At 48.2% G+C, this 14533-nt stretch overlaps 1 protein-coding gene across 4 annotated transcripts in view; it reads right to left on the bottom strand.

The window, feature by feature from the left end:
* The window catches only part of AP1B1 (adaptor related protein complex 1 subunit beta 1), a 52482-nt gene extending 39227 nt beyond the window's left edge, over positions 1 to 13255 (bottom strand). For 2 of the 4 annotated variants that reach the window (XR_014542377.1, XM_083589940.1), the window contains exons 1-2: positions 13092 to 13255; positions 1644 to 1705 (exon numbers count right to left, since the gene is read on the bottom strand). Coding sequence is in view for 3 of the 4 variants with exons in the window: in XM_083589940.1 (XP_083446066.1) it covers positions 1644 to 1680 (37 nt within the window). In the remaining variant the exon portion in view is untranslated. Of the gene's footprint in view, positions 1 to 1643; positions 1706 to 1861; positions 1884 to 13091 lie in introns of those variants that run through there. The other 2 variants (XM_083589938.1, XM_083589939.1) reach the window with 2 other exon arrangements.
* Positions 13256 to 14533: the final 1278 nt, after the last annotated feature.

Below are 14533 nucleotides of genomic sequence, written 5' to 3'. Positions count from 1 at the left end.
CCCCTTTAAAAACTATTTTGAGGTGCTTTGCACAGTTGTGAAGTTGGCTTGTTTCAACAGGCAGCAGTTAAGATTAACCACAGTTTAGAGCAGAGGTAGGCAACCTAAGGCCCGGGGGCCGGATGTGGCCCAATCACCTTCTAAATCCAGCCCGCGGACGGTCTGGGAATCAGCATGTTTTTACATGAGTAGAATGTGTCCTTTTATTTAAAATGCACCTCTGGGTTATTTGTGGGCCTGCCTGGTGTTTTTACATGAGTGGAATGTGTGCTTTTATTTAAAATGCAACTCTGGGTTATTAGTGGGGCATAGGAATTTGTTCATTTACTTTTTTTCAAAATATAGTCCAGCCCACCGCATGGTCTGAGGGGCGGTGGACCGGCCCACAGCTGAAAAAGGTTGCTGACCCCTGGTTTAGGGTTTCAGCCTGGGTCATGGGGGAACTATGCCCTGTCTCTGAAGGCATTACAACAAGCCCATAAGCATCGCTTCACTTTTAACATTTTACTTCTGGTATTTTGATGCTGCGTGCTTAGATTTTGCTTGTGGTTTCATGGCTGTTAACTTATATGAGCTGCTTAGAGATATCGATGCTAGATGGTATGCAAGTTATTAAAATAAATGGGGGGGGAGCCTATAAGTTGCCTTGAGATATATGCAAAAGGCGATTCATATAAATTCATAAATAAAAATATTAGAACTTCCAGAAACTTGTTATATGTTTTGCCATTCCTTTAATTACATGCACAACAGAACAAAACTAGACTTGACAATCAAGTAACACTAATATTATTCATGCGAAGGAAACATTTATTCTCACTTTCTTCTTTCGCCTTTGCTATTTTAACCCATCTGCAACTGTACTTATTCTGTGTGCCTATTTTATTGTTTTGTTCTTCAAATTATAATTTTCATCTGTCTTTATAACTGTTCTCTCTTTTTTATATATATTACCAAAAATATAAATTAACTAAGTAAAAATAATGTTTCTTTAAGCTCCCCTGCATGGTTGAGAGTTTTCCCCTGTTTTGAAGGGGGGGGGGAGAAAGAGATTTCTGCATATTGAAAGATAGCATTTCAGGAAGGAGGCAAGCATAGAAAATAATGATGACCGGGACCCTCGAGGGGGTGACTGGAAGTCACAATGGAAGTTATGCTGTAAGAATTTAATTTATCCTTTGTAAATCGTAGTATTCTTTGGTTCTTTTTGGTTATTGTAATTTTTCTTGTTAAAACTAATAAAGCAACAAACAATAAAAAAAGGAAAGAAAAGAATGATGATGATAGCAATAATGCCAGCATTCTGGGCAGCTTACAGCATATATTAAAATGTATATTACTCTGGGTGGCTTGCAGCATATATTAAAATATTAAAAAACACATCAAACGTGTCTCCCTGATATGTTTTTCTATGTGCAAGGAATGGCTTCTCCTCCTATGATTAGGGAGAGTCTAACCTGCCGCTCTGACATGGAAAGAGTCCTGGAACAATTTTATAGCCTTGATTGGATTGCCATTTGTAGAAATCAGGCTCTAGATGCACTTCTCTCTCTCTCTCTCTCTCTCTCTCTCTCTCTCTCTCTCTCTCACACACACACACACACACACAAACACACACCCAATCTAAAAGCAACCCATATTACCTTTCTTGGTGGTGGTGAAATACTTGGAGTCTGACATCTTGTTTCCTGGTTTGTTGCTGCTTCTGAAAGAGGGAAAAAAAGAAGAAGAAAAATATAGCAGGCTGCAGAAGAGGTTTTAACGCCCAACGAACCCTGAAGGATAAACAGAGAGGAAGGCCGGACACAAAGGGAGAGAAAGGACAAATTCAGAAATTTGAAAAGGAGAGGGGAAGAGAAACCAGCATTTGGAGAAGAGGCTCTTATCTGGGACTTTCAGAGATGCCTTAACAAGGTTTGCCAGAGGCTGCCAAGTCAGAGGAAGGAGCATTTGGCAGGGTGTGGAAGGGGAATTCTCAGAAGAGCAACGATGGGTGGTCAGACCCACAGATCAGGTTTTAAAAACACTACGCGCAGAGATACACCACCAGGTTTGCTGGATAACAAACCCCCCCAAAAAAACAACCAGCTGGGGAGATGCCAGGAGCGAAGAAACAACCAGCATATTCAGTGCCAACGAAAGGATCAGCAAGGCAGTTCTAAAGAGAACTTTCACACACGCACAAACTGCAAACACCCAGTTCACATCAGGAATCCACTGTCATAATGGGATGCTCTTGGTGGGTTTCAGGCTAAGTGGCTTTCAAGGAAAACAGAGGGAGGTGCCCTCTACTGAGTCAGATCATTCATCAACAGGCCTACACTGGCTGGAAGCAGGTCTCTCCAGGGTTTCAGCCAAGAGTCTTTCCCCAACCAGACCTGGAGATGTCCAGGATTGGACCTAGGACATGGGTAGGCAAACTAAGGCCTGGGGCCCGGATCCGGCCCATTCGCCTTCTAAATCCGGCCCACGGACGGTCCGGGAATCAGTGTGTTTTTACATGAGTAGAATGTGTCCTTTTATTTAAAATGCACCTCTGGGTTATTTGTGGGGCCTGCCTGCAGGCCGGATTTAGAAGGCAATTGGGCCTTAGTTTGCCTACCCATGCTCTAGCATCACAGCTGTACATTATTTCTATTAGCAAGTAGGACTAGAGTCAGGAGAACTTCTGAGCCCAGTGAATAATTCCTTCCTCTTTCCTCCAACCAAGCATAACCCACCCTTCTTTACAGAATGAAGGAGACCAGATAATAGCGCCATGGGTCTATTGCTCTTCATAAACCTGGGTCCCTGCAGGCCTGTTCCTGGAAGCTTAGGATTGCTCCTGCATTATATAAACACCACCACCAACTTACAGAGAGACACTGCATTCAAAGAGATACTGCTAAAGACAGTCAATGCTTGGGTGTTTTTGGTGATGCTTGGGTGTTTTTGGTTCAGAAAGAAGCCTTCCTTCAAAACCAGCCTCTGGGAGAATTCTGAGCTCCAGAGCAGAAGAAAAGGCCGAAGCTTCAGCAAAGCAATTGGATCCCTGAAGGAGGAGCACAGTACACACCTGGTTCTTTGAAGCCACTTAAGGACTGGTTCAGACACTGAGGCCGATCTACAGCTTGGTACTTTGCTCATCATAGGAAGCTGTCTGAAGTCCTTAGTCCATGTGGCACAGTACTGTCTGCACTGACGGGCAGCAGCTCTTGATGGCTTGGGGGAAGGGCTTTTCCCAGCCCTAACTGGAGACCCTTGGTATTGAACCCGGGACTACCTGCACGCAAGGTGGCTGCTCTACCACCGAGCTACAGCCAAATGGCTCACTGCCGTTTCCCCTTTCCTGGTTTAAGAGGCAAACCACAGCTTTTGAGAAATCATCTGAATGCAGGGGAAAAAACATGCTTTGCACTTTCTTGCAAATCTGCACTGGAGGCATGCGACAGGTTTCCAGTCCTGGGTCTGCAAGCAAGCAAAAGACATTTCGCTCGTGCAGACCAAAACCAGCAGAAAGAGGGAGGAGGGAATTACGATATGATGTCAAAGAAACCCCAACGTGATATTCAAGGCTTGCTCACGTTTCACCAAAATGTGGCTGGCTGTGACATCTGAGCCAGCCTCGGGTTTTTGGAAACCACACTTTGAAACCTAAGAAAAGAAGAAGAGCCTTGCTGGATCAGGCCAATGGCCCATGTATTCCAACATCCTGCTCTCACACTGGCCACTCAGATTACCGTATTTTTCGCTCTATAGGACGCACTTTTCCCCCTCCAAAAATGAAGGGGAAATGTGTGTGCATCCTATGGAGCGAATGCAGGCTTCAGGCAGCTATCCGCAAGCCTTCGGGCTCCGAAGGCTTGCGGATAGCAGCCTGTTCTGGGGGCTGGGAAAGCTCGGGCTTCCCCCATCCCCAGCCCCGCAAGCTCTGGGAGCAGCGGCGAGGTTGCGCGCAATCTTGCCGCCGCTCCTGGACCTGTTCTGGGGGCTGGGGGAAGCTCAGGTTTCCCCCGCCCCAGCCCCAAGGTTGGGGGGGAGGAAATAATAAATTTTTTTCTTTATTTCCCCCCCCTAAAAACTAGGTGCGCCCTATGGTCTGGTGTGCCCTATGGAGCGAAAAATACGGTAATAAAACTACACTCACACTGTTTTCGCCTGTTTCTCCTCGCCCAGCAGCAGGGAGGGTCAGACTGTAAGCTGCTTGGGACAAAGACCTGTCTCACTCATGGGTTGATTGCATTTAGATCCCACCAAGGAGTTCAAGGTGGTGTGTGTGTGCAGCTCTGCCCTCTCCTCAATTAATCCTCACAGCAACCCTGCGAGGCAAGTTAGGCTGAGAGGCAGCGACTGGCCCAAGGTCACCCAGCCCATGGCCAAGTGGGGATTCGAACCCTGGTCTCTCAGGTCCAACCTGACACTGTAACCCAGCGGTTCTCAACCTGTGGGCCCCCAGATGTTGTTGGACTACAACTCCCATCATCCCTAGCTAGCAAGGCCAGAGCAAAGGGATGATGGGAGTTGTAGTCCAACAACATCTGGGGACCCACAGGTTGAGAACCGCTGCTCTAACCCACGCTGGATACACCACGGCGCTACAGAAACCACCACTTTCCAGGAGGACTTGAAATTCAGGAGGCATCACATTACATCACTTGTTTATCTGCTATTCCCTTTCCACTGTCTTCAGGAAACAATTTGGTAATCAAGTAAGTTCAAGGTCTCCGGAGTGAGATTTTCACAACGCAGAGCCAACCCTGTCCTGCACAGATGTCCAGCCTGACCCAAAGCCGCGCTCCTTAATTAGTGGTACTCCGAGTCCTCACTGTTGCAACTTAGAAGGACGCAGCTGGTTGCTGCAATCTCAGAAGACCAAATCAGCATATTTTTTAATAATCCAAAGGGGGAGCTATAAGAAGGAAGCTCGGATTTGTTCAGTGACTTTCACTCCTGCGTAGGGGTGGGTGAAATCCACATCACTCCAATGGGAAAGCCTTAGAAGCAATGACCTCACTGGAGAAACCCCTTCCAGGAAACTGCCATGCCCCAGCCAAAGTCTTTCTGTAGCAGCTAGTTGACGATCTCTGCTTTTTAGATTTCTTAAGTGGTTTTTATTGTGTATAGGTATTGTTGCAAACCAGCTTTGGGGGGTTTGTGTGTGTGTGTGTGACATGTTGTCGCTTAGTTGTGTCCGACTCTTTGTGACCCCATGGACCAGAGCACGCCAGGCACTCCCGTCTTCCACTGTCTCCTGCAGCTTGGTCAGACTCATGTTTGTAGCTTCGAGAACACTGTCCAACCATCTCGTCCTCTGTCATCCCCTTCTCCTTGTGCCCTCAATCTGTCCCAACATCAGGGTCTTTTCCATGGAGTCTTCCCTTCTCATGAGGTGGCCAAAGTATTGGAGCCTCAGCTTCAGGATCTGTCCTTCCAGTGAGCACTCAGGGCTGGTTTCCTTAAGAATGGATAGGTTTGGTCTTCTTGCAGTCCTTGGGACATAGTGGTATATGTTTCAATTATTTAATTAAGATCACATAGCATGTCCATGGCTACAGCCTGCACCAAAAAAACCACACATCCACTGTTTTGTGGGGCTGCAATGGCACAAAAATGTGGTTACAAAGCACGTATCCACATGGCTCTACAGGATTTTTGCATTGGGCTACCCGAAACTCACCATCAAATCACATGTCTGTGGCCACAGCATGAATCACAAAAATCATACATCCACTGTTTCATTCAGAATATCTTTTTTCTTGATTTCCTCCTCTAAAAACTAGGTGCGTCTTATAGTCGGGTGCTTATTATGGAGTGGAAAAATATGGAATTTCATTTTATTTTATAAATAAATACAATTTATCTCTCGCTTTCCCAGCTTTAAAAACATGTTCTGTTAACAGCAGGTCTGCAAATAACATCTTCTAGTCTCCAGGATGAATAGATGATTCACAAGCGGAGTGTGCGTGGGGTGGGGGGAACATGGATCAATTGTGTCAGAATATAGCCAGCAGCACACTTGCTAGTCACCTTTTCTGTGTCTTCGAGGACTGAAGAATTTCATAAGGAGGCCAATATCATAACACCCTTCTAAGAAATCCACGGTGCAGCTGCATTTGGAACACCGTGAGTACAGTTCTGGTTGCTACACCGCAAAAAGGATATTTTAAGAGTTGGAAAAGGTTCAGAAAACAGCTGGCGAAGTGATAAAAGTGATCAAGGGGATCACTGAGGAAACACTGCTGGCTTTGGGACTTTTCAGTTTGGGGAAGTTAAGGAGGAGTTCAGAGGAGACAAGATAGGAAAATGATGCATGGCACAGAGGAAGTAGACAGAGGAATGTTTTTCTCCCTCCCTCTCTCTCTCTCTCTCTCTCATAACACTGGAAGTCGGGCACATCCAAGGAAGCTGAATGTGGGAATATTCAGGAACTGTGGAACTCACTGCCACAGGAGGCAGCGATGGCCACAAACTTGGGTGGCTTTAGAAGAGTTTGTTTAAAAGTTAAATTCATGGAGAAGTAAGGCTCTCAGTGGTTATTAGTCCTGATGGCTATGCTCTGCCCTATGCAGCCTAGAACCCATGTACCTAAGGGACTGCCTCTCCTGGTATGACTCACGGAGGACCTTAAGGTCCACAAATAACAACACTTTGGAGGTCCCGAGCCTCAAGGAGATTAGATTGGTTTCAACTAGGGCCAGGGCCTTTTCAGCACTGGCCCTGACGTGGTGGAATGCTCTGTCACAAGAGACTAGGGCCCTGCGGGACTTTACATCTTTCCGCAGGGCCTGCAAGACAGAGCTGTTCCGCCTGGCCTTTGGTTTGGGCTCGGTCTGACCCTTATGTTTCCCTCCCCTTATGGTCTTGATTTATCAGCTACTTTAAAATGAGGCTGCATTTTAAATTGCATTTTAACCTGTATTTTAAATTGTGGGGTCCCCCCCTTTCCCCCCTATTATGTTTTTACTGTGACTTTATTGGTGTTAGCCGCCCGGAGCCCGGCTCTGGCCGGGGAGGGCGGGGTATAAATAAAATTTATTATTATTGTTGTTGTTGTTGTTGTTGTTGTTGTTATTATTATTATTATTATTATTATTATTATTATTATTATTAAAGGCAGCGATACTTCTACATACCAGTTGCCAAGAAACCACAGGGGAGGAGAGTGCTCTTGTGCAGAGAGTCACCTGATCGTCTACTGCGAGAACAGGATGCTGGACCAGATGGGCCTGATTCATCCAGCACTTGTTATCTTCTAAAAGTGATAGAGCCCTTGACTTAAGGCGGGGGTTCAGGAGACATGTAGGGGCAGCCAGAAGTTGTTAGACTACAACTCCTATTACCCCAACTCGGACTGATGCTGCCTGGAGGGCACAACGTTGGCTATCCTTGCTGCAGATGCCGTACTAAAACTCTGACTGCCCCCTGTCCCTGGTCAAGCTGGCTGCTGTGGCTAATGGGAGTCCACCAAATCTGGAGAGTTACAAGGTTAGCCACTTCTGGCTGCAGGTGCCATTCACAGGTTCTTCAACAGCAGGTCCGGGGGAAGGGAATCTCCCTCTCAGGCCTTCTGGGCTCAAGGGGCAAATGGTCCATGGTAGCTTCTACAACCTGGTGCCCTTGAGATCAAGAGTTCTTCAGCCTCTGACACATTGGTTGGCTCAAAGGGCAGCTACAGCCGAAAACATCTGGAAGGCACCAAGTCGGGGATGCCAGACTCTCTTTGCTACCCATTTCCACTCAAAAGGGAAGTTGGCATTGCCAACAAAGGTCCGTATAGTTAAAGCTATGGTCTTCCCAGTAGTGATGTATGGAAGTGAGAGCTGGACCATAAAGAAGGCTGATCGCCGAAGAATTGATGCTTTTGAATTATGGTGCTGGAGGAGACTCTTGAGAGTCCCATGGACTGCAAGAAGATCAAACCTATCCATTCTGAAGGAAATCAGCCCTGAGCGCTCACTGGAAGGTTAGATCGTGAAGCTGAGGCTCCAATACTTTGGCCACCTCATGAGAAGAGAAAACTCCCTGGAAACTCCCTGATGTTGGGAAAGATGGAGGGCACAAGGAGAAGGGGACGGCAGAGGACGAGATGGTTGGATAGTGTTCTCGAAGCTACCAGCATGAGTCTGACCAAACTGCGGGAGGCAGTGGAAGACAGGAGTGCCTGGCGGGCTCTGGTCCATGGGGTCACGAAGAGTCGGACACGACTAAATGACTAAACAACAACAAGTTGAGAATTCACAAAATGGTAGTCTCCAGAAGTTTGGGACTGCAACTCTCATCGGCCCCACGCTAGCTGGGTTTGATGGGCATCACAGCCCAAAAACATCTGGAGGGTGTCAGGTTGGCGAGGGCTGGCTTAACGCTTTTATCTAAGTTTAGTGCTGGGAGAGCAGAGAGTCACGAGGCGGAGGTTGTTTTGTAATTACGAGGAAGGGAACAGAGAAGTCAGAGAAAGGAGAACCTCCAGAGAAAGCAGCTTTCCTCGAAGCCTGAAAATAGGCAAGCATCTCCCTTGAGTCATCTGCAAGCCCAGCTGCAAAGCAGCAACTCAGGGTGTTGGGAAACCAAAAAGTAGCTTTCCCTCAACATTCTTCAGAGCTGGCCTAGGCAAGCAGAAACATCAGGTGGTAGAGGCCCAAGATGCCACAGCAGACTATGCCCTTTCCAAAACTGGAGGTGGAGAATCACATTTTTGGAAGTTCCTGCCATGTGGAGGAGGAATTCCTTGCAAGTAGAAATCTAGCGCAGCAGGCTAGTTTTCCACCTGCAGGCTGATTTTTTGTTTGTTTACAATGGAGAGTCTATGTAACAGTCTGCATTTACCCCCTTTAGGGGGCTTCTCCTATCCCCTTTTTTCTTTTAAAAAAAAGTTATTTGCTTTTTGAAACCTTGGGATTCAAGCCTGCCAATACTTCCCTCTTCAACAAGGAAAGTGCCATTTGGGTTATGTGAGCAACGGCACAGACCAGGGAAGTTCAGAAACAGAGGGAGATAACCAAATAATTGGTTAAGCAGATCTCACACAACTGGGCTCTTACAAAGATGAATGGGGGCAGAGAGTTATCAGTGGCTTGCAATTCCTAAAAACATAAAATAAGCAGAGTTCACCCTACAGGTCAGTTGCCTTGGCAGCAAATTCTTAAACAACTCCCCCCTACCTGTGTGAGGGAGTTGAAAGTCCGCTAGCTAGAACTACAGGCTTAGAGTCCAACAATCCCCAAAACAGGCAAGAATTGACATCAAACATGCGATACGAAGCAGAGGGATTTCTTCCACAGAACTGCTTTTTGCGAACACAGGACTAAGATGAACAGCCGCATAATATATAGCTCAATGATTCCCTTTGAGTAACTTTGAGCAGACACACAAAGGACTGCAACACGAGTGCCTCGACAATGTTTAAAACAATCTTCTCCCAACCTGAGGCCCTTCAATTGTTTGGGACTACAACACCCATCAGGGATGCAGGTGGTGCTGTGGTCTAAACCACTGAGCCCTGGGCTTGCCTATCAGAAGGTCAGTGGCTCGAATCCCTGCGACAGGGTGAGCTCCCGTTGCTCGGTCCCTGCTCCTGCCAACCTAGCAGTTCGAAAGCACGTCAAAGTGTAAGTAGATAAATAGGTACCACTCCAGCGGGAAGGCAAACAGCATTTCCGTGTGCTGCTCTGGTTCAACAGAAGCAGCTTAGTCATACTGGCCACATGACCCGGAGGCTATATGCCCGCTCCCTCAGCCAATAAAGCAAGATGAGCACTGCAACCCCAGAGTCATCCGCGACTGGACTTAACGGTCCGGGGTCCCTTTACCTTTACCACACCCATCATCTACAACAAGCACATTCTGTCTGTGGATGATGGAAGTTGTAGTCTAAAAACATCCGGAGGGCTCCAGGTTGGGGGAATGACTATTTAGTGTTAAGGTGAAGAATTTGCCTAACAGGCATGCATTATTACCCTCACACCTACAAAAGGAGTGGGATGAAATATAACCAGAAAATCAAGCACAGTGGTTCAAACAAAAGAAAGGAAAAAACCAGATCTCAGGGAGAAAACAGCGCTGTAAATTTAGTCCACAACTCTTTACCTTGTTTGCCTGCTCACCTACATATTCTCAAGTTAGTTACTTGTGGCTTAAGGGGTAATGGTTGGGGGGGGGGGAATCCAGGAAAACTTGGCTGCCTGTTCATTTCAATGTGATTCTTATTGCAGCAACCGAACCAAGTGAGTGTCCATCCACACACATCCAATTAATGGAAGCAGCAGGAAGATCTAGCGACCACTTGGAAGTACCGTGACAATGACCTAAAACACTCCAACGCCACTTGGCTTCCTCCCCCCAGAAAGAATCCTGGGAACTGTAGTTTGTTCAGGTTGCTGAGAGCTCCCACAGAGCTACAATCTCTAGCAAACGACAGAGGTGAGATTTGCACCAGGAACTTCCCTGCCTCTATATTCTTTACAGCACTGAACACGTTACATCACAACAGGCCAGGACTGGGAAGAGTATCTGCTTTGAATGCAGGTTCAACTCCTGGCATCTCCAGGTAGGGCTGGGGGAAAGACCCCACCTAAAACTCTGGACAGCCACTGCCTGTCAGTGTTGGCAATACTGAGCTAGTTGGACCAAAGGTCTGACCAATAAGGCAGCTTCCTATTTTCCTATACCACCAAGGGTGCGCTTGATAGACAACTGCATGGCACCAATCATAACTCAGCTGAGTGTACCCCCCCCCAAAAAAGGAGGAAAAAAGAACATTATTATGTTCCAGTTCATGGATTGTATCTTATGTGCTGTGATTCCTGCATTGCAGGGGGTTGGATGACCCTTGGAGTCCCTTCTCAACTCTGCAATTCTACGTGTGCTCTTAATAGTCAATAGTGTTTCCCCCCTAAAACACACACATACACTATGTGTGCAGATACCCCTTTAAAGGGGTAGTAAATTGCCAGGTACTACTGGACTCCTGGGACGCGGGTGGCGCTGTGAGTTAAACCACAGAGCCTAGGACTTGCCGATCAGAAGCTCGGCGGTTCGAATCCCCGCAGCGGGGTGAGCTCCCGGTGTTCGGTCCCAGCTCCTGCCCACCTAGCAGTTTGAAAGCATGTCTAAGTGCAAGTAGATAAATAGGTATAGCTCTGGTGGGAAGGTAAACGGCGTTTGCATGCGCTGGTCTGGTTCGCCAGAAGCGGCTTAGTCATGCTGGCCACATGACCTGGAAGCTGTAAGCCGGCTCCCTCAGCCAATAAAGCGAGATGAGCGCCGCAACCCCAGAGTCGGCCACGACTGGACCTAATGGTCAGGGGTCCCCTTTACCTTTACTGGACTCCCATCAGCCTAGGCCAGAATGGCCAATGGTCAGAGACCATGGGAGCTGTAACCCAGTGAAATCTATAGGGCCTAGATTCCCCCTCCCACACACACAAAATGCTGCCACAACACAAATGCATTACACAACCTTGAATGTTTTAAAAAGCAGAGCCCCTGACCCAGGAACATGTCAGAAGTTGAGGAGGGAGCCTATTGACCTTTGCACTGTAAGACCAGAAAAACACACTAGCTTGTTGGTCATTTGTTGCCCAACTGACCAAGCCAGACCATTCCCAGCAACTAAGGTATTTCTAGGGAAAGGAAAACAAGACTCAAGCCTTGACTGGAGACTGGTAATATCTTCCAAAATCATGAAACCCATTTTTCACTTCATCAAATGCACTTTGTGCATGCTCAGGGATCACTGGCTTGTAGTCTTTTTTGAAAAGAAGCACAAGCCAGTGATTAGAAACGGATGCAGTGGCTGGACCAGAGCCCAAATCACACTCCCCACCACCCAAAAACTTAATATTGTAAAGCTCACAGAAACACACACACAAACAAGAGGTAGGAGAATCGACCCATGACTATTAAAAGGCTTTCACGGGCGGGGTGTCTATGTGTGTGTGCGGGGGGAGTTTTAGACCTGACCCGGACTGTGAGGGCATGGGAGGGAGCAAAGAGTTGTGCAATGGGGCTCTCCAGACATCACTTAGGAAGTGGGGACCCCCCTCGGCAGGGCAGCCAATCTCCTATTCTCCTCCTTTCCCATAAGGAGGTTGGCTCCCCACCTCCATGCACAAATACAGGTACAGCGTCTTTTACAGCCCCTTCCCCATTGAGGGGCAAGCCAGGTTTCCCACTGCCTCCCCATAGACATAATACAGGCAGGCAAGTAAAGGTCTATCCCTGTTGCCCCCAATGCATAGAGACAAGCATTTGGGGGGGTCTCTTCCAATCCCCTCCTCAAGGGCAGATGGACAGGCAGGGTCTCCTATTGCCCCCCTCCCCATAAGCAGGCAGGCCATCAGGCAGGTGGCAGCAGGGGAGTAATCTCCTATATTCCTTAATCTCCAAGAACAGACTGTGAGGGCGGCGGCGGCGGAGGGGAGGGAGGTGATTCTTACAGGCCCCTCCAAGGGGTAGACAGCAAGCAAGGAGGAAGGTCTCCTAATAGCCCCTCTCCCCATAAGCAGGCAGACGTGGGGGGGGGGAGCAATCTCCTCTAGCCTGAAGATTATGTACGGATAGGTAAGAGAGGCAGGCAGACAGACCCCCCCCCCTCCTCAAGGGCAGATGGACAGGTCTCCTACTGCCCCACCTCACCCCACATAACCGGACAGACCGATGGGTGGGGGAGTGGATATCCCCTATTGCCCCCCAGGCAGGCAGTCTGTCACGGGCCCCCAAGGGAGGGCAGAGAGAGAGAGCTTCTTACAACCTGTCCACCCCATAGCTGAGCAAGCCGGCCGCGTCTCCTACACGACCCTCCTCCCCATAAGCAGGAGAGGTGGGGTAGAGATATCTGCCCTCCAACCTCCAAGTACAGCCAGGCAAGGGGGGTCTTTCATAGACTCCCCTCCCCAAAGGGCGGGCAAAACGAGCTCCATATAGCCCTCCCTGCCCCATAAGCAAGGTAAGCAAGCTAGCAGGGTCTCCCATGACCCTCCTCCCCACAAGCAGTGGGGGCAAAGGGGCTCTGACCCCCCCTCCCCTAGAGCACGCAAGCATTTAACCCTTCAGGGGTAGTGGGGTCACTCGGGGCTCGTCGAGCAGGCAGCCCCGGCGGGCCCTTCCCTGCCTACCTCCGGGGCCGCTGGCGCTGAGCTCGTCTCCGGCTGCAGCCGCTTCGCCCTCTCTTGGCTCTGGCCCCAGCGGAAGTGACGGCGGGAGGAGGAGGAGGAGGAGGAGGAGGAGCGGGAGGAGCAGCCGGGGATGGCGGGGGGGGGGCAAGAAAACGCCACGCAGAAGCACTGCCGGGGCGGGAGGAGGGACGGACCGGAAGGAGGGCGGGGGAAGAGAAAAAGAGAGGCGCCGGCTTCATCCGCCCGGCCTCTCGGATTTTGCCCTGCTGAGGGTTCTTTTGGTTAGCGAGAGGTTCTGTTTCTCCCTCTTTCCTTCCTTCCCCGCACAAGGCGGCAGGCATAACGGGCAAGGGCAGGGCCCTGCCCCGAAGAGCCTGCAATAATGGATATTAAGATAATAATAATAATAATAATAATAATAATAATAATAATAATAATAAAGGTTTCACACCTGGCTGCCAGCCCTCTGGAAGGACAGTCTACAAGGCATGTTAATAATGCACACTGTCCTTCCAAAGGACTATTAGTGTTATAAGAAAAATAACCTCTTCATTCCCTTACAGGAGTGCCCAAAATTTATTCCATCAGGCATTTTAAGTTAATGTTCAGGTTTCTGGTTTTGTGGTTAATTTTTAATGTTTTATTCTCTATGTGGTTTATCTTTATGCAAACTGCTTAGATCTGCTAATGATTAAGTAGCATAAAAATGTGATGAATGAATGAATGAATGAATGTGTCTGCAGCTGCTCCTTCATTCTTGTGAATGAACCATCCCCTGAAGAAGTGGAGGCTGGTTCATGGAGAGGACTGTCCACTTTGTGTAGCTGTTCCTTGCGCTGCTCTGTTTCTCATTTTCCCGTTTGGGATAGAAAACTCAAGATGGTGGGCAACTCAGCATCGCTACTGTTTTAGCAGTGAGCCCATAAGTGACTGTGGAGGCCAATTCTGGACCCACACGTTCTTCCACAGTGGGGACATAGGTTTCTGGATGGGAGTTGATCACGGTGAGGGTTTGCCAAGTGTGCCTTCCTCTTAGCGCATTTCTCCCTTTCATCCTGAGTTTGAGGGTCTTCAAAGCCCATGGCATCTTTGGTAAAGGCTGTTCTCCAATTGGAGCGCTTGCAGTTCAGTGTTCACCAGCTGTCGGTGTTTATACTACATTTTTAAAGATTTGCCTTGAGAGGGTCTTTAAACTTCTTTTGTTGACCACCAGCATTATGCTTTCCATTTTTAAGTCTGGAATAGAGTAGTTGCTCTGGAAGACGATAATCAGGCATCCAAATAACATGACCAGTCCAACAAAGTTGATGTTGAAGAATCATCGCTTCAACACTGGTGATCCTTGCTTCTTCCAGTACACTGGCATTAGTTCGTCTGTCTTCCCAAGAGTAGCAATGGCCTGTTCCTTCCTGAATTTGTCCGATTCTCTTTTAAAGCCATCC

Source organism: Podarcis filfolensis (assembly GCF_964270895.1).
Source record: "Podarcis filfolensis genome assembly, chromosome: 16".
Classification (NCBI taxonomy): Eukaryota; Metazoa; Chordata; class Lepidosauria; order Squamata; family Lacertidae; genus Podarcis; species Podarcis filfolensis.
Note: the sequence above shows the minus strand (reverse complement) of the source record. Positions and strands in the feature narration are given on the sequence as shown.